The sequence below is a fragment of the Notolepis coatsorum genome, assembly GCF_963971535.1.
Source record: "Notolepis coatsorum genome assembly, chromosome: 2".
NCBI lineage: Eukaryota > Metazoa > Chordata > Actinopteri > Aulopiformes > Paralepididae > Notolepis > Notolepis coatsorum.
In genome coordinates, this window is record NC_140166.1 from 128714361 (window position 1) to 128741194 (window position 26834).

The 26834-nt window shown below is 44.9% G+C and overlaps 1 protein-coding gene across 2 annotated transcripts; it reads left to right on the forward strand.

The window, feature by feature from the left end:
* Nucleotides 1-26834, forward strand: LOC311248552 (mitochondrial import receptor subunit TOM40 homolog). 2 transcript variants are annotated; one of them, XM_084338015.1, is made up of 10 exons: nt 1-73; nt 9417-9625; nt 9895-9962; nt 10064-10156; nt 16575-16676; nt 17357-17462; nt 19101-19223; nt 21026-21102; nt 25484-25586; nt 25681-26834. In XM_084338015.1, the coding sequence occupies exons 2-10, from the start codon at nt 9418-9420 to the stop codon at nt 25818-25820; spliced, it is 1020 nt and encodes a 339-aa protein (XP_084194141.1). In that variant the 5' UTR covers nt 1-73; nt 9417; the 3' UTR covers nt 25821-26834. The 2 variants fall into 2 exon arrangements, with proteins under 2 accessions (XP_084194141.1, XP_084194142.1); XM_084338016.1 differs by having other exon boundaries at nt 28-73; nt 9385-9625.

Below are 26834 nucleotides of genomic sequence, written 5' to 3' on the forward strand. Positions count from 1 at the left end.
CCAGACTCAGCCGAGGACGTTGGTGAACTTCGCCTGTGTGTAATAATAATCACCCCGCACCCGAATCAGCGACGTGAGTAAATCATGAAAGAACGACAATATGGCACTATATATATAATATGGCCATTGATAGATCAGTGCGTCGTATATATTTTAAGCCATTTATTACATTTGTGTTTAGATGCATTGCAGGACTTAAAACTCGTGGTCACCTCCAGTTAGCAATCTAGCTATCTTACCAGTGCAGGCTATTATTAGTTAGCTTCGAGCTAATTCCTGCTGCTGGTTAATCTCCGAATGTGATTTACGTTAAAGTGACCCGTCATTCAACTGTCCTAGAGAATGCAGACCAGACGCCAATAACACGTCTGTACATAACGGAGGTCGTTATTAAGTTGGTGAACCAGAGCGTGCTGCTAGCTACTGACGGCAGGACATCAGCTTAGCTAACGTTATTAGCTGATGTTGGCCAAAGAGATGTAAAGCTAAAGTCACTAACGTTACCCTGCTGCAGGTTTGAGCAATAGGGGATATCTGCAGAGCCGCAAGCCCAACGTCTGGGCGGGGCGCGTCTATGCCTTCTACAACGCTGTTCGGTTGCCGTTTTGCGCTCTGATTGGCCGAGCGCGCGCAGCGGCCCTCAGCCAATAGCATATCTGCAGAGCCACAGAGCCGCGTCTCTACAATTCGTAGCCGCATTTCTGCAGACCCCTCTCTTTACATTTACATTTAGTCATTTAGCTGACGCTTTTATCCAAAGAGACTTACAAGTTCTGTACGACAAGACAGCAAGAAGGGTACAACTCTCAGCTGAGTAACAATGTTCATCAAGTGTTGCGTGTTACAGTGTAGGTTAGTTTATTAGGACAAGTGCATGACAGTAAGGTTAGTCAGGGTTAGATTTTTTTTTTTTTTTTTTTTTTATAAATCATTTCAGATAATGGTTGAAGAAGTTAGTCTTTAGTCGACGGCGAAAGATTGGACGGGATTCGGCTGTCCTAACTGGAATGGGTTGTTCATTCCACCATTGTGGGGCAAGGACTGAGAATAGGCGGCTTCTCTTTGATGACCCTCCGGGAGCTTGGATAGGAGTAGGTCTGAGGCGGCCAGAAGATGCAGAGCGTAGGGGTCTTGAGGGTGTGTAGTTAGAGACCATTGACCGGAGGTAGGCGGGAGTGGTTCCCTTTGCCGCACGGTATGCTAGGTCGAGGGCCTTGAAGCGGATACGTGCAGCAATGGGGAGCCAGTGCAGGTCCCTAAGAAGTGGGGTGACATGGGCCGACTTCGGTAGGTTTGAGATCAGGCGGGCCGCTGCGTTTTGAATGAGTTGAAGAGGCTTGGTGGCAGTGGCCGGGAGGCCAGCTAGCAGTGCGTTGCAGTAGTCGAGGCGGGAGATGACTGTTGATTGGACGAGGAGTTGGGTGGCTTCTTTTGTCAGGAAGGGGCGTATCCTTCTGACGTTGCACAGGAGGAATCTGCAGGTTCTGGTTGTCGCTGCGATGTGAGCAGAGAAGTTCAACTGGTCGTCGAGGACAACACCAAGGTTCTTGGCGGTCGGGGACGCGGTCACAGCTGCATTCTCGACTGTGATGGAGAGGTCGGTCAGGGGGGAGGATTTGGCCGGCAGGTGGAGCAATTCTGTTTTGCTTAGGTTCAGTTTGAGGTGGTTGGTCGTCATCCAGGCGGAGATGTCGGACAGACAGGCCGAGATCCGCTTAGAGACGTGGATATCTGAGGGAGGGAAGGAGAGGAAGAGTTGAGTATCATCGGCATAACAATGATATGAGAAGCCATGAGACGTGATAATGTTACCCAGTGATTTAGTGTAGAGGGAGAAGAGAAGGGGTCCTAGGACCGAGCCCTGGGGGACACCCGTCCGGAGGGGGCGGGTGGCCGACAGAGTCCCTCTCCATGACACTTGGTAGGAGCGGTCGTTGAGGTATGATGTTAGCCATGTCAGCGCAGATCCAGCCACTCCCATTCCTGCGAGGGCCGCGAGGAGGATCTGATGGTTGACTGTGTCGAAGGCTGCAGATAGATCTAGGAGAATCAGGACAGAGGAGAGGCCTTTCGCTTTTGCTAAGTGAAGTGCCTCTGTGACCGCAATGAGGGCCGTTTCTGTGGAGTGGCCAGTCCGGAAGCCAGACTGATTGGGGTCTAGGAGGTCATTCTGTAAGAGATAAGCAGTAAGTTGGTTGGATACAGCACGTTCAAGTGTTTTAGAAAGAAAGGAGAGAAGAGAGACAGGACGATAGTTGGCTATGACGGTGGGGTTCAGGGTTGGTTTTTTTATGAGGGGCGTGACTCTGGCTTGTTTTAGGGAGGTGGGGACCACTCCCGAGTTGAGTGAGGAGTTGATGGTTGCAGTTAGGAATGGGAGGATGTCCGGTGCTATGGTCTGGAGGAGTGGGGAGGGTAGCTGGTCCAGCTGGCATGTAGTCGGACGGTTCGACGTTACCAGTGTCAGGGTCTCGGCTTCTGTAATGGGAGAGAAAGATGACAGAGTGAAGGATGAGGCCATTTCTGCAGACCCCTCTCTGATTGGCCGAGCGCACGCATGCGCATGAGCCGCGACAAGCTCCTCTAGCCAGGAGTCGAAACTCCGTTAAGCTCCAGAGAGAGAGGCTGAAAACCCACAGTTGTTGCCCGACGGATGGGAGCCGAATCCCAGATCCGAGTTTTCTGATGAATAGCCCCAAAACATGGAGGTCGCGAACGCAATTTATACGCATGGAAGTATTGATTACGCCATTACGAATCATTAAAAGAATATACCGTTAACTGGAATATGTTGTGTGTGCCTTTACACATATGTTGCATTATGTAATTGGTTTGTCATTAAAAACCAATAATAATCGCTCGTCTCTCAGATTCAAAGTTTTAATTGCAGCCTGGAACATAGATGTTTCGGAACCAATGTTTAACTAGACAGTTACAATATAACATTTATATTAATTAACCCAGTTAATGCCTTAAGAGAGAGTCTGGTGGTCAATTGCTACGGAAATGTTGTGTCTTACTAATAACAGATTCGCGTATAACGTTATTTCGCGTGACTTCGCGGTTTATTCATTACGTTATGCACATTTCACAACACAGCCAGCTGTCAGAAACTGTACATTGTAACGTTGTTATTTCGCGGCCTGCCCATTTGATGTTCCCAAATCATATTCAGAAAGTATCACAGAGACTTCTATTGACCAAGGAATTAGTTATTAGTAAGACGCAACATTTCCGTAGCAATTGACCACCAGACTCTTTCTCTTAAGGCATTAACTGGGTTAATTAATATAAATGTTATATTGTAACTGTCTAGTTACACATTGGTTCCGAAACATGTATGTTCCAGGCTGCAATTAAAACTTTGAATCTGAGAGAGCTCTGGTCAGCGAAGCCGGTGAGCGATTATTATCGTTTTTTAATGACAAACCAATTACATAATCCTATCCAACATATGTGTAAAGGCACACACAACATATTCCAGTTAACGGTATATATTTTTTAATCAATACTTCCATGCGTATAAATTGCGTTCGCGACCTCCATGTTTTGGGGCTATTCATCAGAAAACTCGGATCCGGGATTCGGCTCCCATCCGTCGGGCAACAACTGTGGGTTTTCAGCCTCTCTCTCTGGAGCTTAGCGGAGTTTCGACTCCTGGCTAGAGGAGCTTGTCGCGGCTCAGGCGCATGCGCGCGCTCTGCCAATCAGAGAGGGGTCTGCAGAAATGGCCTCAACCAATCAGAGAGGGGTCTGCAGAAATGCGGCTACGAATTGTAGAGACGCCACAGAGCCCAACGTCTGGGCGGGGCTTCGTGGCGTGGACAAGTCTTTGTTGGAGTGCGCATGTGTGTGCGCACTCCAATGTTCTGCGTCTTCAATAGAAGACTTAATATATATATATATTCAAGGGTAAAACCAATGTATACCAATATGAAACAATCTTACCATAAGCCCAAACCTTCTCAAATATTTTATCATAAGTGTGCCTCGACTTCATTTCAGTAGATAGTCTCTATATAGTATTAGCCTAATGAAGATTTATTTCTGTGCATTGATTAACATTTTACAACCTAAAACACTGGCTATTTTTTTTTTTTTTTTTTTTGGTCTTTTTCCCCCTCCATTTTCCTCCGATTTTCTCCCATCCCAATGTTAGTCGTATGCCAATTCCCAGTCCCTTCCTGGTCGCTGCGCTTTACCCCCCACAGTCAGATCATTTGGGAGAGTGGAGGCTACCACGTGCTTCCTCCGACACACGTCCAGCCAATCACCGCTTCTTTTCACCTGGCAGCGCGGATTCTCATTGAGAGGGCGTAGCGTGTGGGAGGACCACACTATCCCCCTCACGTCCAATCCGCGCTTAGCAGGCGCCCCGACCGAACTGTAGGAGTCGCTGTTTACAACGACCCGGACCCACCCCGCCAGCTTCTCCCACCCTCTGATACAGCCAATTGTATCAGTGCAGACGGCCAGCCAAGCTGGTGACAACCCCGGAGCTGTGAGCTGGATTCGAACAGGCGAACCAAGCTCACAGCTCCGGGGCTGGTGACGAACGACACTGGCTATTTCTTATACATTTTGATGTCTTAGGTTTCTGTGATACGGAAGCTGTGTAAAGAATGCAAATTGGATTCCTCTGGGTCACGCACTGACCTCCCTCTGAGACTATCTACTGAAATGAAGTCGAGGCACACTTATGATAAAGGCTGCCTCGGTACGATACATTACAGTGCTGCTTTAGTGTTGCCTCTGGTTATTTAAAACGTGTATAAAGCCCCCATTTTCTTTTCTTCATGGGCATTAATAACTTTTATTTCATTTCTAGCACATGTTCATTCCATGACAAACAAATGATTTTTATGCTTATGGTGAGATTGTTTCATATTGGTATACATTGGTTTTACCCTTGAATATATATATATATATATATATATATATATATATATTAAGTCTTCTATTGAAGACGCAGAACATTGGAGTGCGCACACACATGCGCACTCCAACAAAGACTTGTCCAGGCCACGAAGCCCCGCCCAGACGTTGGGCTCTGTGGCTCTGCAGATATACCCTACTCCCCTCAGCCGTGCTGCGATAAGGCTTTTGCCAGCGGGGAGAGCGGCGCCGTGAGCGGCATCGCTGCGCTCATCAACGACCCTCCGTGCTCCGGCTTTCAACAGCGGGGAGAGTATTATGGGGCTTATCATGCCGCGAAGCAGTAACACACATAGTTGCAATGCATCTGTCAGTCGTACTTAACCCTTTAATCGCCAAGGACGACTTTAGACGTCATTGCTCGCCATGCGTAATCTGCCAATGACGTCTTACAGCGTCTTTGAGATCAATATTTCAAAAATCTGTCATGGCAATCATATTTCACCCACAGAGACTTGAGACTTGCTGTTGATCTCCTCTCAACTCTCCAACGGTGCAAGACCGCCATCTGGTGGCCGATCGGCGAATCGCCAAAACCGGAAGTGACGCGCCGGAAGTGGTGCTCACCCATATTTCGTCCGGCCACTCGCTATCGCTAGCGGGACTCCAGCTTGATACACGGGATAGCGATCGGTTGCAAATAACTCTATAAACAACATGATTTGGACGTATACAGTATTATACAACCTGGAACTGGACCAACTAGATCGACATCCCATAATAGACAACTTTCTGCTCCACGCTGATCGCCCAACGCTATGAGGAAGCCGCGGTGAGTTTCAGCCAGGCAGCAATACTAAGCTCCAGTTAACCTAATTTATACCGTAAGCAATCATTAAAAAAAATATACCGTTAACTGGAATATGTTGTTTCTTTACACATATGTTGGATTATGTAATTGGTTTGTCGTGACAAACCAATAAAAAAATCGCGCGACTCGGGTTTCATCGCCGCCTTCGTGGCTGCGTTGCGGGTCCACGACCCTCCGTGCTGCGATAAGGCTTTCGCCAGCGGGGAGAGCGGCGCCGTGAGCGGCATCGATGCGCTCATCAACGACCCTCCGTGCTCCGGCTTTCAACAGCGGGGAGAGTATTATGGGGCTTATGCCGCGAAGCAGTAACACGCATAGTTGCAATGCATCTGTCAGTCGTACTTAACTATGTGTTCACTGTTGTGTTACTGCTTCGCGGCATAAGCCCCATAATACTCTCCCCGCTGTTGAAAGCCGGAGCACGGAGGGTCGTTGATGAGCGCAGCGATGCCGCTCACGGCGCCCCTCTCCCCGCTGGCAAAAGCCTTATCGCAGCACGGCTGAGGGCCGCGTCGCGGCTCATGCGCGCGCTCGGCCAATCAGCGCAAAACGGCAACGCGGAAACCGAACAGCATTGTAGAAGGCATAGACGTGGGCGGGGCGTCAGGGCTTGTACTCTGTTTGACTGGGCGGGGCGTCAGGGCTTGTACTCTGTTTGACTGGGCGGGGCGTCAGGGCTTGTACTCTGTTTGACTGGGCGGGGCCTCAGGGCTTGTACTCTGTTTGACTCGGCGGGGCCTCAGGGCTTGTACTCTGTTTGACTCGGCGGGGCCTCAGGGCTTGTACTCTGTTTGACTGGGCGGGGCGTCAGGGCTTGTACTCTGTTTGACTGGGCGGGGCGTCAGGGCTTGTACTCTGTTTGACTGGGCGGGGCGTCGGGGCTTGTACTCTGTTTGACTGGGCGGGGCCTCAGGGCTTGTACTCTGTTTGACTCGGCGGGGCCTCAGGGCTTGTACTCTGTTTGACTCGGCGGGGCCTCAGGGCTTGTACTCTGTTTGACTGGGCGGGGCCTCAGGGCTTGTACTCTGTTTGACTGGGCGGGGCCTCAGGGCTTGTACTCTGTTTGACTCGGTGGGGGCCTCGGGGCTTGTACTCTGTTTGACTGGGCGGGGCCTCGGGGCTTGTACTCTGTTTGACTGGGCGGGGCCTCTGGGCTTGTACTCTGTTTGACTGGGCGGGGCGTCGGGGCTTGTACTCTGTTTGACTGGGCGGGGCCTCGGGGCTTGTACTCTGTTTGACTGGGCGGGGCCTCTGGGCTTGTACTCTGTTTGACTGTGCGTGGGCGGGGCGTCGGGGCTTGTACTCTGTTTGACTGTGCGTGGGCGGGGCGTCGGGGCTTGTACTCTGTTTGACTGGGCGGGGCGTCGGGGCTTGTACTCTGTTTGACTGTGCGTGGGCGGGGCGTCGGGGCTTGTACTCTGTTTGACTGGGCGGGGCGTCGGGGCTTGTACTCTGTTTGACTGTGCGTGGGCGGGGCCTCGGGGCTTGTACTCTGTTTGACTGTGCGTGGGCGGGGCGTCGGGGCTTGTACTGTGTTTGACTGTGCGTGGGCGGGGCGTCGGGGCTTGTACTCTGTTTGACTGTGCGTGGGCGGGGCGTCGGGGCTTGTACCTTGTTTGACTGTGCGTGGGCGGGGCGTCGGGGCTTGTACTCTGTTTGACTGTGCGTGGGCGGGGCGTCGGGGCTTGTACTCTGTTTGACTGTGCGTGGGCGGGGCGTCGGGGCTTGTACCTTGTTTGACTGTGCGTGGGCGGGGCGTCGGGGCTTGTACTCTGTTTGACTGTGCGTGGGCGGGGCGTCGGGGCTTGTACTCTGTTTGACTGTGCGTGGGCGGGGCGTCGGGGCTTGTACTCTGTTTGACTGTGCGTGGGCGGGGCGTCGGGGCTTGTACTGTGTTTGACTGTGCGTGGGCGGGGCGTCGGGGCTTGTACCTTGTTTGACTGTGCGTGGGCGGGGCGTCGGGGCTTGTACTCTGTTTGACTGTGCGTGGGCGGGGCGTCGGGGCTTGTACTCTGTTTGACTGTGCGTGGGCGGGGCGTCGGGGCTTGTACTCTGTTTGACTGTGCGTGGGCGGGGCGTCGGGGCCTGTACCTTGTTTTGCACTACTGATGAGGGTGTGGGGGGGCTCTCTCTCTCGGTCATGTGCAGCCACTTGTTGAGGTGCAGCAGGTCAACCTTAATTAATAACACACTGGCCAGCGAAATTGGCTTGATATGACTGATTCTAGTCACAATCTAACGATATCTACGTCCACTTGTAGCTTTAAGCTTTTTTTTTTTAACATGAGGCTGTACTGTATGTCGGCATGTTCTATGTGACCCCAAGCTGACATGACAGCATAATCATTAACTTACCTGATTCGTTGGACTAACTATAAAGCTGCAAATAGTTTGGGGTTTCAGACTTTATCGGCATATTATTGAGCTGTACTGTACTGTACCCATTCTGCAATCTGTTCATAAAGTTTTCAATCAATCAATCAACCCCCCCCTTTCGATTTGATTTGATGTTTTTTATTTTCGTGTCTTGCATACAGGTGTATGCCCAACCCATATGGGCTTACAAGACACATAAACAATAAGTATATAATAGTATACTTGACAAATTATGACATATAGACCAAGATGGCCACAAAAGAAAGAAAATACAATAAAACGTAATATAACACAAGCTGTAAGCAATGTATGTAAACAAAGAAACAAGAGGAATTAATATACAATTATATAGGATATAGTGTGTTTAGTCTCAAGTGCCATGCTTTCTCCAAAAATCCTGCAAAACTGAAGATGTCCTCCACAAAAAAACAACTCTACATACAACTCTCATACTGCCAAAACAAATCCGGATTTACAATTTGAATTTTCTCAAACAAAGCCCTCCTCAAAGTGGTGTACAAAGGGCAATAAAAAACAAAATGATATTCATCTTCCACCACTCCCAGATCACATAGAACACACAACCGCTCCTCAGGTTTACCTTGGAATCTACCCACTTCCACGGCCAATGGCATGGTGCCAGACTTGAGCTGGGCACACCGAGACCTCCGTCTTCTCTTTGAGTTTAACATTACATAAGGTTCAGTAAAATACTCATTTTTAATTACAACATATTTTCTAAGTTTAGGTTTTTTCCATATCTCCACCTTTCACTTATCCTGATGGATTGTTGATTCCAACATATGTGTAAAGAAACAACATATTCCAGTTAACGGTATATATTTTTTAATGATTGCTTACGGTATAAATTAGGTTAACTGGAGCTTAGTATTGCTGCCTGGCTGAAACTCACCGCGGCTTCCTCATAGCGTTGGGCGATCAGCGTGGAGCAGAAAGTTGTCTATTATGGGATGTCGATCTAGTTGGTCCAGTTCCAGGTTGTATAATACTGTATACGTCCAAATCATGTTGTTTATCGAGTTATTTGCAACCGATCGCTATCCCGTGTATCAAGATTTTAATTATGTGAACCTTACACTGCAGATTGTTCATAAAAATCATATTTAAGTCGGCAGAAGAAAAAATCATGGACATCTCTCTCTTGACCAGGGATGACCGTGTTCTCTGTCCCAGTTAAATATCTTAACTGGCCAACTGGTTAAATACCTTTCAATTGACCAACACCCTTTCCCTTTCTTCAGTTTTTTTCTTTTTTAATATCTTTATTATTAAGTATGGGCAGTGTGTTGGCTGCCAGCTCCCCCATTCCGGCCCCAGTTGCAGCCGGAGGTGGCCTGGGGCTTCCAGGGTTGGTGTCTGTCCCTCCAGGGTTCACCATGCCCCCAGTGACTCCTCCAACCTCTACCCCTGGCCTAGCAGGAGATGCAGAATCCGCCCTCCCCAACCCAGGCACATACGAAGAGTGCCATCGCAAATGCAAAGGTCAGTGACTGACTGGCCTGATGGGTTGAGTATGGTGTGCACTGTGCATTAAGGTTTGGATAGTGTGGATTGCCACGTGGAACTTCTGCTTGGTAATTATGTTGTTTGTGTGGTCTTGAGGGGATACATGCCTGCTGCAACATGTAAACAACATTTATTTTGGACCCGCAAACATGGACAAAGCAATACTTTTATTCCAGTTTTTTAAAGTCTGGGTGTATTTATTTTTTAATTACCATTAGTCTCATTTCACTGCATTATTTTTCCAGAGGTATACCCCCTGCAGATGGAAGGGGTACGATTAGTGGTCAACAAGGGTCTCAGTAATCACTTCCAGGTGAGTTGTGGATCCATTTGTCGCTCTATGCCACTGCACTTGGCTCCAGTGTGAGTATGATTCATGTAACTGAATATGTTTTGTATGCTGTGTCTCCACAGGTCTGCCATACTGTCACCCTTAGTACCTTGGCCGATTCTGCCTACCGGTTCGGTGCCACATACGTAGGCAGCAAACAAACTGGACCTGCAGAGGTAGAGACCCCCTTTTTCCTAAACTGTAATATCCTGTCTATTGGAAGCACAAGACAGTGGCAGGCTATATGGGTGAACCACCTTAAGCCCGACGGGCCCGGTACTGGGCAGAAATTAATATCACGTCATAAATGGATCAATACAGTCAATATTAAATGTTGCATTTCTTTTTCAAATGTAGCCAAGAGTAAAGACCTTAACCCTATCAAATATGAGTATAAATATCTCTGCGCATCCTGGCGGAAACCTCATGAATTAGACGTGAGGAAATGAGTCATTTGTGTTTGTAGTCCTAAGAGAGAGGAGACCCAGGGCTTTATCGAATTTCATAAAACTACACTACCCAGCTAACGCCAGCCTCTGTAAAAGCTGTTGAAAATATTCTTTGCGAACAATTCTGTTCAATTATTTTCGTGATCATATCTCACGGGTTGAACAAACCTGAATGTTATTGCCATAAAATACAACTTATATTGTTTCTTTACCTTTCTGTGAAGTTGTGTGAACGTCTAGGGAAAAAAACTTGTCAACCTGATGAAAAATGGCGGAGCAATGGAGATTATAAAAACGTAACTGTACAGTAGATTTCATTCACAGTCTTTGCTGCCCTGCAACGGGCGCCTGGTGGTACTAAATCCAGAATGAACTTTGCCATTGGAAAGAGGAGATTTGGCCCGATCCATAGATGCATGACATGGCCATAATAAGGTAATTCATAGGCCTTATATTCATATTTCAAATAGCATGTGTCCGGATGGCACAATTCATTACTGTATCTACAGAACCCCCTGTAAATCATTTGCCCTTTATTAATTTGCTTAGACTTTTTGTACACCTGATCTCAAGAAGGTGCTGAATGAGCTCAGTGGCAATTCTTCACGTCTGGTCAATGTTAGCATGATGTTGTTAAATTTTTTTAAATTTTATATTCCTCTTTGGTTCATTACAATTTACTCAAGCCTAGTAACAGACACAATATTTCTGACACTGGGAATACATTACCTGAGATCCATAGATGTCCCTAGATACCAAGAACATGCAAATGGACCTCGTAGAAGTGGAGCAATCTTCCATTTACTTAGGTATGTACTTTTAGGCAAATTTTCTGAAAATATGGCTCAGGCTTAAGAGGTTAAACCAAAGCAACTCTTTCTGTATGAAATTAAATAACGTTTTCTAAATCCTGTAACATCTTTAGCTCTTCTTAGCCCCTTAGTATTCGCTACTTCAAACAACAGATGATGTAGGCATTAGAGGGATATTTCACTTTAGTAGAACTTGAAAAAGAAAAGAAAATTGCAGTCTTACCTCTACCTAAAGTCGTCTACAAATAAGCTAGTGACAACTTGGCTCTATTGAGCTATGTATGCATGCGGCACGGTGGTGTAGTGGTTAACACTGTCGCCTCACAGCAAGAAGGTCCAGGGTTCGATTCCCGCTTGGGGACCAGGTTTCCGCGATGCCAGTTACCCAGGTGGGGTATCTCCCGGGCCTTTCTGTGTGGAGTTTGCATGTTCTCCCCGTGCTCGCAATTGTTTTTTAAATCGTTTCATTTCCGTTTTATAGCATTTTGAAAAGCCCTCGTTTTCTTGAAAGTTTCAGGAAAATATAAAGATTCCGTGATAAACGGCATTTACTGGAATATTCTGGAATACACAAAAAACGTTGTCATTTTTCGTCCTATTTATGAATCGTTTTCAAATAAACGCTAGATTATCGATAGTATGTGTGTACTTATGCACGCTAGAGAAGCGATCTGAAAAATCTATTCTCATTTCCTGATCAGCGCACTAGGCTTGGACGGTATTACGGTATACCAGGGTATTTCTAAATCCCGTCGGTATGATTTTCAATACCGTGACGTCACAGACTGTGCGCCAAATCATAGATGAGTTTCCTTCTATTACACTGAGAGAGTTATATAACAGGGACGGCACGGCGTTGCTTGTAGTGCACAGCACGCGCCAGCAGAGGGCAGGGCAGTCTGTCTTTCCCTCTCTGTCAGAGCTCAGCAGCAGAGCAGAGCTGAGCAGGAGACGCAACGCGTGTGTTCCTTTGGGTCTTTCATCTCGCATGTGTGTTCATCTGCACGACAAATAAACACTTATTCTTCTATAGAATGCAGTTATGGACCGATGGCAGTCCATTTATTAAGGTCGAATGGATTATGAATGCTGGGAGTGTATGTTTGGTAAACCATTCCAGTTCGACTGTGTGTGCGTATTGGCTGCGCGATTCACTACATGGGTTTAACGGCTTAAGATGGGTTTTGATTATCACTTAATCAATGCAGAATCAATTTTATGCGTCTGTATGTGTAGTTGTGTACTACTGTCTGAGTTTGTGACATTGCTCTAATTTCAGCCTCCGTTATATGTTATTTGTTCCGTATGACTCGTTTCATATCTGTGTGTCTCGACTGTGCGCGCTGATTTGTTTACTTTGGCAACATGGGTCGCTAAGGAATTTAGGTTCGAGGTTGAAGAAAGTGCACGTTTAGGTTGAAAGAACGGCCCTAATGTCAACGTGTTTCAATATAAGCGTTATGTATGGTGATAACGAGTATATTGTTAACTTAGCTCCGCTCCGCTCCGCTCCCCCCCCCCCCCCCCACTGATGAAAATTAAAGTCATACCGTCATAATACCCATACCGGGGTATTATGTCAGCAAGGTAATGACGGTATGAAAAAAATTATACCGCCCAAGCGCACACACACACACACATGGGGCAAACGCTGATATATAGGTGAAAACGGATCCGATTACCCCAAGACTGGTAAAATAGATTCCTTACCTCATATCAGATGTTCTCCAAAAAGATTATTCCAATTCCTGATCGCCATTCCAAATATCGATTGCGTTTATTGATTCAGCGCTGGGTACTGTAAATATGTATTCCACGTTGTTTTCCGGCTCGGCAATCACTTCGGTCTCTTCAGATGGCTCGCCGGATAAGTAAAATGAGGAAATTGGACCCCCCCCCCCATCAGTCTAATCCAATGGGGTGCAGTTACACAGGGAGAGACGATAGGGGGCGGTATTTTCCCAATGGAGCTCAGAGACTTTGGAGCACTAGCGTGAGGCTCGATTGATAAAATATGAATTCAAATAGCTAATAAATAAAAAAAAAAAAAATTTATCTTCCTTCAAAAGACTACACTCACTTTTGGCTGCTCCACTTCCTCCTGTCAACATGCGCCGGTTTTCCGACTCAATGCCCTGAGATTTCTATAATCTTATATTTCACTAATAACAGTTAAAAATCATTGGTAAACAAACGTAATGCTGAAAATATACACTTTTACTGTATATCTCGGGCTTAAGAGGTTAACCATGTGAGGCCCAAATTAAAAAGACATTAGCAACTTCAGAGGCCAGAGGGTGGGACATATAAACACATTTACTATCAAATAGCATTGTGAGGCTGAACAACAGGACCAATTGACTATACATGTGCTTAAAAAAAAATTTAAGTAAACATTTACACTTTTTTTTAAAATGGCTAAAAGTGATTTTGTAATTTTGCAAACGTGGGTCTCACAGGGTACTTTTAACCCTGTGAGGCCCAAATAAAAAAGACATTAGCAACTTCAGAGGCCAGAGGGTGAGACCTATAAACACATGAAGGGTGCCGTGACTGAAAAAAAAGGTTGAGAAACGCTGGTATATGGTGTGGCTCTTTGTGGTGCCACAGTAATTTTTGTGGCTCTTAGTCTCTGACTGGCCCCTGGGCTATATGATATCAATCTTGTGTTGATCCGAGCATGCCTTCATTGCGATCCGAAAGTGTTACTGTAACGTTACTCCACAACGTATGCCGTTGGTGGCGATCAGAGCATCAAAACCCCCCCCCCACCCTTTCATGCATTCATGATGGAACATAATGCATTTGATTTTTTAATTGTAGCGTGTGTAGGGACGAAATGCCAACGCATTTAGTATAATACACGTTGCATGCTATTACCAGCCTCCCAGGAATTACCCTAGACCGCTCTAAAACCATACTTATATTCACCACGGTATAAAACGGGAACGTATGGATGGAAAATTTATTTCTTTTTTGCATCTTGACCGGAAGAAACTCTGTCAAATGACCATAGTATTGTATCCATAGCTATAATATAGAATATAGTTATAGCTCTACAAACAAGGTGAAGGAGTCTATTAGTTTAATGCTGGCACTGAATAGATGGGCCCCGGAAACAATGTGGCACCCAAAGTGTTAAGTGTATTATGAAAGTACTCACGGTTTAGAACGCTCTCGACCAATCACAATGCTGTTGTATCATTCACTGTATGTCCTGGTATGTGAACCCCTTCCACCTGATGGACACATATCACCTGTATTACTATTATTTATTATTACATGGATTTTTTATATATCATGCTTTAAGTACTGTAGTTTTAATGTAGTTGGTGTTTTTTTATAGTAGTCTTTTTTTACTGTAGTTATAGTGGTGAGTGTCTATGTATTGTGACTGTATGTTTGTCTTTTAACCACTGCACAAATGAAGTTCCGAAAGGAAAATAAAGTAATTTGAAGTTGAATGTATGTGACAAATAAACATCTTGAATTTTGAATTTGTCCTAACTAATTAATGCAAATTCGCAGAGATCTATAGCTCAAAGATCCTTGACAAACACAAGCTGCTGCTATACAGTATAAAATTACCCTTTTCTCTCCAAATTCTCAAGTCAAGCTGTTAATTTCTGGTAATGGCGCCTTAATGACTTTCCCAGAAAGTCCCATTACTGGAAATTAATTAGAAAATTTAAGTATAGGAACTATTTCTCACTTGAGGTGTAGTTTGACCAACTGTCAACTTCTCATGTTTAGGATCTTTCTTCCAGCAAGGTAGCAGGTAACTACTCTTGATCATCCCATGCAGGGCAAAAATGCACAGCACGCTCTACAACAAATGGACCTGCATTTATTTTTCTATGGAAATAAATCCTTGAAGACACATTAACTCTTTCTCTGCCAGCTATTATTCTCATCCTGTAGTAAATGTGGCACGCTTTATATAGGCATTTTCACTGTGCGTCGCGGTGTTTTCAGGGCTATATCTATATTCTATATTATAGCTATGGAGACAATACTATGGCTCATTTGACTAACTATCCCTTGTTCAACATGTGAAAAAGAATACATTTTTTCATGTATACGTTCGCGTGTTATCCCGTTGTGAATATTTTATAGTTTCAGAGTGATCCTGGCTAATTACTGAAAACGGCGCTATGGAGCGATATATGAATTTAGCTAAATGCGTTCGCGTTGCTCGCCTGGACTTGCTACTGTTTCCAAATCAAAGGTAGGGGGGGGGGGGGGGGGGGGGGGTCGTTTTTTGATGCTCTGATTGTCATCAACAGCGTTTGTTTTGAATACTACATACGTTGATCGACTGGATCGATATGAAATCATTGTATGATCAAGGTGAATTGACGTCAGATAGTCCTTACCTTTGATCGGGTTATTCCAAAAAAAGAATATTCCAATTGTCTGATGACGATTTCCAGTATTGCTGTCCATCGGGTCCCTGACATAATCTGGCACAACACATGCATCGAGGGGCCATGGACGCGCTCCAATGTGATCGGGTGAACCGCTTGACTCGCCTGGACCAAAATTCTCCGCCCGGACGAGATTAGATGTGACACACAGTCTGGAACAGGGTTTCAAAGGGTGGGCGATACTGCCACCTAGCAGGATGTGGCTGGTACTGCACTCTCTGGGTCTCGGTATGCCTTTTAACGCTAACATAGAGGTCCGTGACACTGAATAGAATATTAAAATCCGAAAAAAGGAAAACGGACCAAATAACGTATATATACGTGGATGGTGCAGATTGAGCATTAAATGCCAAAACAAACGCATACATTTGACTCAGACTTGTCTTTTTTTATTGAAATCCACACAGTAAGTTGTTCATACTTCAGAAGTAATATTTAGACAAGGTCCCCAAAATGAATGGAATTGAATGCGGAGCCTGACACCTGGGAGGGACGGTGGTGTTGACGGAGCCTGACACCTGGGAGGGACGGTGGTGTTGACGGAGCCCGACACCTGGGAGGGATGGTGGTGTTGACGGAGCCTGACACCTGGGAGGGACGGTGGTGTTGACGGAGCCTGACACCTGGGAGGGATGGTGGTGTTGACGGAGCCCGACACCTGGGAGGGATGGTGGTGTTGACGGAGCCTGACACCTGGGAGGGATGGTGGTGTTGACGGAGCCCGACACCTGGGAGGGATGGTGGTGTTGACGGCAGACAGCGGGGACAGCAGTGGTCACTAGCTCACTTGTAGATGCACTTACACAGAGGAAAGACTGCTGCCACTTACTTGCACCTTCAAATACCATGCATACAATTTTAAAAGTTAATAGATGACATTTTGTTTTTGTCTCATCATTCCTTCAGTCATTTCCTGTCATGGTGGGGGACATGGACAACACAGGCAGTCTGAACGCCCAGGTCATCCACCAGCTCACCAACAACCTGCGCTCCAAAATAGCCATCCAGGTATAGAGACTCTCCTGTCTTATGTCATGATGATGTCTCATAGCTTATGTCATGACATGTCTCATAGCTTATTATGTCATGACATGTCTCATAGCTTACAACCACACATTTACCAAGTAAAGTCATAACTGTTGTGGAAATATCTATGATTGGGTGGGTGGGGGTGGGTGGGGGGGGCAGCAATCAGTGATCATCTTTGTTTCAACAAGACTGCTAGTGAAGATGTTTTGTGTTTTAACTAAGATATTCCCGGGATCCGTTGTACCAACTGCGTGTTTATATGGACTGCATTTATGTAGCGCTTTACAACGTATGCCTCACATTCACTCACACATTCACACACACCGACATGGTGGAGGCGACCAAGCATGGTGCCAACCTGCTCATTGGGAGCAATTAGGGGACACTTTGACACGCTGCCGGGAGGAGCGAGAATCGAACCGGGAACCTTCTGATTACCAGATGACTGCTCTACCTCCTGAGCCACTGTCAGTTATATATATATATATAATATATATATTATAAAATGTATAAAGTTGGATGTCTGTGGTAAATTAAGCATGCGTATCGCTAGGGTGGGCAATCGTCGCCTCTTAATGTCACTATTAATGCTTTGTCTGTGATCATTTGCTCAAGTGCTGAATCTTAATGGATGTGTCATGGTGTTTTGTGTGGTGTAGACTCAGCAGCACAAGTTTGGGAACTGGCAGTGTGACATGGAGTACCGTGGAGAGAACTTCACCTCTGCTGTGACACTAGGAAACCCAGACGTCCTCGCTGGCTCTGGTAGGTTTTCATTCCCCTTTATCACAGCTGTAGTGTGTGGATGTAGGTGGGGGGGGGGGGGAAATACCATAGATATATATAGAACACTAGATAGCTTGCCCGCGCTGCCGGCCAATGGAGAGGGACGTCACTGAACCGCCGCCATCTTGGGTCAGCCTTGAGTGAGAGTGAGTGAGCTGCACAGACAAAAATACTCATAACTCGCTGAAATATTGACGGATTTACAAACGGTTTGGTTTATTACAAGCATTATTAACGTGGCTATGATTCCAAGCGGTTTGTAAAAAAAACATCTTTAAAACATTTTTTTTTATAAGTATGCAGTATCATAACTACATCTTTGATGTTTATAGCAAACCAACCCGTTTGTAAATCCGTCAATATTTCAGCGAGTTATGAGTATTTTTGTCTGTGCAGCTCACTCACTCTCACTCAAGGCTGACCCTCCCAAGATGGCGGCGGTTCAGTGACGCTGGTGACTCCGCCTTAAGCTATCTAGTGTTCTATAGATATCTATGGGAAATACCCTCACGGTTAAATACAACACAAAACGAAATCCAGAGCCGGTGCTAATGCATACAAAAAAAAAAAACAAGCAGGGGAGAAACATACCGTAATTCCTCTAATAGTAACCGGGTCTCAAATACAAGCCGGGTCTCTATTAATGGCCGGGTGCGCTCTTGAGCTAAGCAATTATAAGCCGGCCTCCTAATACAAGCCGGGTCACTAATATACTGAGCTGCATACTGAGCTAGTTACTTGATTTCACTTTGAAAACGTTGAAATGACCAGTGACCACCTGTAATTGCACTGTTTACTATTTCATACAGTACTTGGTTTCAATAAATGAACCCAGTACATTTTACTGGGTTCAAACTGACACAAAATGTTGATTTATTCATTATGATCCGTTTGAAAATTTGAAATATAGGCCTCCCTCTTATACAGGCCTCCTCCTAATACAAGCCTGGTACCCGCTACAGTTGAAACAAATACAAGCCGGGGTTACTATTAGAGGAATTACGGTACGCAGCTTTGTCTTCATGCCAGTTTTGCTATTGTCCAACTGTCAAAACTGATGCAAGTACAGTGTGAGGCTATATTTCTCTTCATGGTAAATTTCCAATTTTTGTTCCTCACATTCGCCCATTCACTCACACTCACACGATGGCGGAGGCAACCATGCAAAGTACCAACCTGCACATCGGGAGCAATTGGGGGTTAAGTATCTTTGCTTAAGGACACTTCAACACGCTGCCCGGAAGGAGCGGGAATTGAACCGGGAGCCGTCCGACTACCAGACGACTTGCTCTACCTCCTGAGCCACTGTCGCCCCCCCCCCCCCCCCCCCCCCCCCCCCATGTTGTATTTGAATGTACTGTTACACTATCATTTGTTTGTATTCGGGCCTACTGCTCATGCATGACTAATGTTGATCAAGTGAAGGTGTTGGTGATGTCGCTGAAGATGATGGTGGTAACAGTTGCTAATGTTGATGAAGTGAAGATGATGATGGTGGTAACAGTTGCTAATGTTGATCAAGTGAAGGTGTTGGTGATGTTGCTGAAGACGATGGTGGTAACAGTTGCTAATGTTGATGAAGTGAAGATGATGGTGGTAACGGTTGCATTCCCTCAGGTATCTTGGTGGCTCACTACCTCCAGGCCATCACACCAGCCCTGGCTCTGGGGGGGGAGCTGGTCTACCACAGTCGACCTGGGGAGGAGGGAGCCGTCACATCCCTCATAGGAAGGTACACAGGTGAGACCCACCGTGCTCAACACCAGTTCGTCATTGGCTGTGTGTGTACTGTATGTATTGCTGCATGTCGTCACAGCTGCTAAAGGCAACATTCAGCCAAATAATGCCAATATTTCCCCCAAACTGGGCCAGGATAATGATTGGCCGCCTCTCGCTAAGAAATCTGTTAGTGTGACATGTCATTATTACCCCATGTGTATTAAGCAAAGCTTTATTGGCTGAAGACCACAATTTGAAAATGTGTGTCTCCGATCATAAACTATTATGGCAGAGTCGATATGGTACATTTGCCAACTAAAATCAAGGGACCTTTTCAGGCTCTGCGTCCTACGAAGCTGCGACATAAGCACAGTAAAAAAAAATAAATAAGTGAAGTTCGCATTGAAAACGGGCCACTGAAACAAAACTTGTTTTGACCACAAATGTTTGAGAAATGTGTATTTACTCCCGGGGAATGCACAATTCACAAAAGAGAGCAGTTTATTGACATTCTGAAAAATTGGAACAATATTTAGGTGATTAGTGTTAAACAATAGGCCTGTTGTTAATGGTCACTTGCCAGAAAATGTCTCTTGAGCAAGAGAGAAAGTTCTATAACATTACATGATAAATGTTCACTCTACCAAATGTGACATGTTGCAATACGGCTAGTAACCAACTACTATTCACCCTGCATTACTTAACGTCGTGCATTAACACTTTGGATGCCACGCCTCCCCGTCTCAAAACCTTGTTGCGTGCCACCACCCACTTCAATGATAGCGCTCTCATAAACTACATCTTAAATTATGGCTGTGTGTCTAATCTGGCCGTCGCTTATCAATGACTTGTTTGCAGTCAACATTGTCGAAACGGATTGTTTTTTAATCGCTTCATTTCCGATTTATACCATTTTGAAAAACGCTTGTTTCTTGAAACTTCCAGAAGATTTCAGAAGATTCTGTGATAAACGCCCTTTACTGTAATACACAAAACATGTTGTCATTTTTCGGCCTATTTATGAATCGTTTTCAAATAAACGCTAGATTATCAATAGTATATGTGTACTTATGCACGCTAGAGAAGCGGGCTGAAAAATCGAATCTTTTATTTCCTGATCGCACACACACACACATAGGGCCCACGTTGATATCTCTGTGAAAAAAGCTCTGATTATCCTAAGACTGGTAAAATAGATTCCTTACCTCAGATCAGATGTTCTCCAAAATGATTATTCCAATTCCTGATCGCCATTCCAAATATCGATTGCGTTTATTGATCCAATGCTGGGTTGTCGAAACACAGATTCCACGCTGTTCTGATGTTCCAGAATGAATCCGATCGTTTCGGGTGACTTGCCTGAAAAGTAAAATGAGGAAGCAGGATTTTTTTCCCCCCATGCTTTTCATTCAGTCTAATCCAATGGGGTGCAGTACCACAGGGAGAGACGATAGGGGGCGGTATTTTCCCATTGCAGCTCAGAGAGAGTTCCAGTGGTAACGGGAGGCTAGATTGATGAAATATGAATGGAAATATGAAAAAAAAACGATTAAAAACGAGATTTCTCTCTCCGTGGCACTCAAAGTGTTAAGACTGACCTCTCGAAAACCTACTCGCACACCCTTATGCCTCACAACTTAATTCTCTTGATTTGTAAATGCATACTTTAGCTACTGATACTGAAAGGTCAAATAAATATTTTTCACCGACCAAAAGGACCAGTTCTATTGATAGTCCATTTATACTTGAGTCGTTTTTACTGAAGCTACTGGAACCATTTCATGGTTGCCATCTCCTTGATGTGTGAATGACTCTTTCAACAGGTGATAATTGTGTTGCTACCTTGACTCTGGGAGGTGCAGGAGCACACGCAACATACTATCACAAAGCCAACGACCAGGTACTCCACTCATTACGGCACATTCTTACATTCTGCTTGTCTCAGCTTTCCCCTGGGGGGAATATCCAGATTTGGCCTGCTGACGAATAGACTACAGGCGTGTTCGAGATTGATTTCGGCTCGCTTCGAAAGTAGACGAGAGTAGACGAGTGCAGCCGGGGGAGGAGTCGGAACGTCGGACACTTCAGATTTGACGACAGCCTGCTCGCCTAGTCTCGCATGGCAGATATCCACGTTCACGTTCGCACACACACATACACACCTGTCCAGCTCATTATAATGCGAGGGCCGCGTGCACAATTAGATTAGATTCAAATGTATTGTCATCACACAGCACACTAGACTGTATTAATATACCATATTTATATACCATCTTGTTGCACGCTCCTGCCAACCGCAGCGCGCACACACAACACACACACACTGCTGAATAATTCTGTTTTGCATCAATATATTATATATACTGTATATTGAGGCAAAACAGATTTATATATACAGTATATATTGAGGCAAAACAGAATTATATATACAGTATATATTGAGGCAAAACAGAATTATATATACAGTATATATTGAGGCAAAACAGAATTATATATATACAGTATATATTGAGGCAAAACAATTATATATACAGTATATATTGAGACAAAACGGAATTATTCAGCAGTGTATGTGTGTGTGTATACAGTATCAGCTGCTGCATCGTTAATGAACTAGATTTATATGGAATTCGTTAATCTATTATAGTCATGAGTCATGACTATAAATGCAAAACGTAATTGTCGTATTTATTATCATTATAATTATTTAATTCCGATGATAGAAACAGTCCGTCTGTAGAATCGACTTGAAGAAGCTCTTGGTACCCAAACTCCTGTATCCAATAATAATAATAATAAATCTATCTGATAGAGCGGGTAGACGGGACCTGTACTGTATTGTACCCATTCTGCAATCGGTTAATAAAGTTTTCAATCAATCAAACGTCTCATAACTTCCTCTTGTGGCTGGTGACTGACAAACTTTTCTGAGACAAAGTCGTTTCCCATCATGCATTTGCGTCGAGCAGTCGCTGGAGAGGTACTGTGGCGCCTGGCTCTGAAGGTTGAGCGTGGCTCGCTCTCGTGAGATTTCCGCGGCTCGCCTAGTCAGATTTCCAGAGCAAGTCGGACAACATTCTAACCGCCATGCAACGTGCTTGGCAAGGCCGTAGTAAATACTGCGCAGATCTGCGTCCGCCTCGCCAATCTCGAACACGCCTTAGGCGGCGGTTACACCTTTCGTTTCATTGTAGATGAGTTTCGCCGCAACGTGGCAGCCTTGAGTCACACTTTCGTTTTTGTCACCTGGGCACAGTGATGTAGTACACTGCCAAAGCAGTAGGTGGCAGTAGGTGGCGAACATGAAGGCAATTTCAACCAATCAGAACTTGAATGTGCCAATACACTTCCTGGAAAGAACATGTCAACAAAGCCGCGTCTCTACAAATAGTAGCTCCAGTTCTGCAGACCCCTCTCTGATTGGTTGAGCTCCATTTCTGCAGACCTCTCTCTGATTGGCAAGCTCCTCTAGCCAGGAGTCGAAACTCCGTTAAGCTCCAGAGAGAGAGGCTGAAAACCCACAGTTGTTGCCCGCCGGATGGGAGCCGAATCTCGGATCCGAGTTTTCTGATGAATAGCCCCAAAACATGGAGGTCGCGAACGCAATTTATACGCATGGAAGTATTGATTACGCCATAACGAATCATTAAAAAAATATACCGTTAACTGGAATATGTTGTGTGTGCCTTTACACATATGTTGGATAGGATTATGTACTTGGTTTGTCATTAAAAAACAATAATAATTGCTCGCCGGCTTCGCTGACCAGAAACAAGTAAACAGAGTAGGGCATATCGGTATATGTACATAAGTTATTGTACATTGTAACGTTATGTTATTTCGCGGCCTGCCCATTTGATGTTCCCAAATCATATTCAGAAAGTATCACAGAGACTTCTATTGACCAAGGAATTAGTTATTATTAGTAAGACACAACATTTCCGTAGCAATTGACCACCAGACTCTTTCTCTTAAGGCATTAACTGGGTTAATTAATATAAATGTTATATTGTAACTGTCTAGTTACACATTGGTTCCGAAACATGTATGTTCCAGCCAGGCTGCAATTAAAACTTTGAATCTGAGAGAGCTCTGGTCAGCGAAGCCGGCGAGCAATTATTATTGGTTTTTAATGACCTATGGGCGCCACCATCTTTGTCTATTTTACCCAATGCAGCAATTCTTTTTCAGCAAAGTCTAATAAAAGTGCAATAAACAAAACGGATACATTCACTGTGTGTTCTGCCTGTCATTTGTTGATGAAACAAAACTAACATCAACACAAGTGACCACCAAGAGCGGATAGTTTAGTCTAAAAAAAGATTGGTAGCTACAGCATGCTAACGTCAATGGAATATGCCATTATAACAATATAGCATTGTGGCTAGAAGCTAACGTTAGCTCACGCTAGTTAGCCAGCACCAAACTGATGATATCGGGAACTATCAGTAGTTAGATAACATTAGAGACAACGCTGTGTAAGGTGAATAGATGACTGGGCCATTTTGTTTAATGCTTGTTAAGTTGAAAGAGGGGCTTGAGCTAACAGGGTCTGATAGCTAATGTTAGCCAGCTGCTCATGCAATCGGTAATGCTAGCAGAATGAATGGATGTAAACTTTATTTAACATATTGCATAATGGGTACAATACAATACGGCTCAATACAAACAATTGTTAAGGGAATGCAGACTGTTGTAGCTTGGACTGGGGTCCTTATAACAATAACTTGACAACACATGGTAGCTGCAGCTATTAGCTATTTGGGACACAGAGCTATGTCCCAAAACACACACACACACCCACACACACACACACACACTGTTGTCGCCGGAAGGGCACGCAGATGGTATCTACTGCGCATGGGCGTTTTCGCAACAACGGCTCCGTGCAGACTACACGGCTGTTGTCGGCGCGTTTTTTAGGGGTTCTCCAAAACGCAAACACAATTTAGCGTTTCAGCCGTATCCACCAAAAAACGCATTTCTGTGTAAAAGGGACATGAAACGTATTCAAAAACGTATAAAAACGAGCACAAAAACACTGTGTAACCCCTGCTTTAGATTGTACCTCTTGAATGTAGAGAACCACTCCTTTTCTCACATGGTGGTGCGAGTTGGCTGAAATGCCTGTGTTGTAGGGCTGCAACTAATGACTATTTTGGTAGTCGACTAATCTGTCGATTATTCTTTCAGTTAGTAGACTAATCGAAAAACGATTATATATAAAAAATTAAATAAAAAAAGAATTTATATATATTTTTTATTTTTATTTAATTTTTTGCACTGCCTATCTTTGTGAAAGTGGCTTCTCAGCTCTGGTCCAGCTGAAGACAGAGCAGAGGAACAGATTGGACATTGAACATGACCTCAGAGTTGCTTTGAGACTCTTGTCAGGACCAAACAACATCCCCAGTTATCCCATTAGTTCCGCCAAACTTACTGTCGGTCTGTTATGTTAAGCTAAGAAGTCTTCAGCTGGCTGGACCAGAGCTGAGAAGCCACTTTCACAAAGATAGGTAGTGCAAAAAAAATTATAATAATAATTATAATAATTTATATATATTTTTTTGTATGACTAATCGACACAACAATTCCTCGTCGACGATTTTTTATAATCGACATCGTCGATTATGTCGACTAATCGTTGCAGCCCTACTGTGTTGGGAACCACAGGGTCCTGTTGACGTGTGTGTGTGTGTGTGTGTGTGTGTTAACTAGGGCTGTACCGAATGTCATTCTTTAACATTCGAAGCTTCGATTGAAGTATTCGAACGAAGCTTTGAATGTCTATAAAAAAAATGTACTTCAAAAGATTTTTTTTTATTTGTTTTTATTAAACTAAGTCCTCAATTTGAATAAAGTGATTAATCTGATTGAATTTGTCTTTTATTAAATCAACTTTCTTTAATGAATATAACTCATCAGTTTTGTCAACATAAATAGTCCAATAAGTGCACGGTTGGTATGAAAGTGATGGTGACGTCTTATAGTATAATATTATAATATTAGTGTAGCCTAATCTTTAACTGCAACTGTGAAGAAAACCCCCATTGGTTTAAACAGATTGAATTAGACACAACAAATTTTTTTTTAATTAAAAATACAAAATTCGAATGTTGATTTAGAATTTGAACGTCAACATTATGATGGAAGCTTCGAAGCGTTCGGTACAGCCCTAGTGTTAACCGTTCTCACTGTGCTGTTCAACTGACGTGTTTCGCTTCCGTCATTAAGTTGCGCTCCTCCATGTGCTGAACCCTTTCTGCTTTCTACTCTTTTAGTTGCAGATAGGAGTCGAGTTTGAGGGCAGCACAAGAATGAACGAGACCACAACATCATTCGGCTACCAGTTGGACCTCCCCAAAGCGAACCTGCTCTTTAAAGGTATACAAACACACATAGCGCCATTACTGTTGTTGTTGTTATTATATGCACTATTGAGTCACGGGAGACGCTGAGTTCCATCTCTGTCTTGCAGGCACGGTCGACAGCAACTGGGTAGTGGGGGCCACCTTGGAGAAGAAGCTGATTCCCCTGCCCCTCACGCTGGCCCTAGGGGCCCTCCTCAACCACCGCAAGAACAAGTTCCAGTGTGGCTTCAGCGTCACTATTGGCTAGAGGGCTACGAGCACCCCGAGCCAGCACCCCGAGCCAGCGCACCGGCCTCTGCTTGCACCGGCACAGACACAGAGAGACCGACTGTTTAGAAACCGCGTTCAGAGACTCTCTTATAACTGTGATTTCTGGGACAGAGAGGGGGAGAGAGAGAGAACTACCAAGGAGCCAGGACTGGCCAAGTCATGCCTGCATACTGTAACACAACAGGGGGCTTTCTCACTAACCATTCGGGGTCGAATCACAGCCCGATCACACCCAAAAAGGGTGTGTCTGTTAGGCTTGGGCGGTATTACGGTATACCACGGTATTTAGAAATACAGACGGTATTGAAAATCAATACCGTCAAAATCACAGTTGGGTTTCAGTTTCTATTTACACTGAAACTGAGTTTCGACGGGGACTGCATTGGTTGTAGTGCACACACAGCACGGCCAGCAGAGGGCAGTTTCCTAATGATTGATTGGCTATTGTGAGTCACGTGAGGAGAACACAGAGGTGCGTCACACTAACCTGTATGCATTTCCTCTATCTCTGAGCAGACTGCTAAAGCTTAAGCAATAATAATAATACGTTACCATTGAACGATGGAGCGCCGAAATTAACCACCGTCACTCCAGCCCACGATGAGCTCCCTGACCACAGATGGCTAACGTTTTGTCAAACAAGAGCTAAACTTGCACACACTGTCTCATTTGGACAATTAAAGGACTGGAGTCTGTTCGGATTTAAGCAAAACCCTCGCCTCCACAAGTCGCCAGTGACTTCATCCAGCACAACGAGACTACGAGAGACGGAGGCACTTCTTTGGGAATGTAATATAAAACGGGGTGAGTGAGTGTTGACATTTTTTAATCCTAATGCAACTGGCTCACGTTGATACGATGGTGCCGGGCTGCCGGCTAACTAGCTACCGTGAAAGAACGGCCCTAATCTCAACGTGTTTCAATATAAGCAAGCGTTATGTATGGTGATAATAACAAGTATATTGTTAGCTCCGCCCCCCCCCCCCCCCCC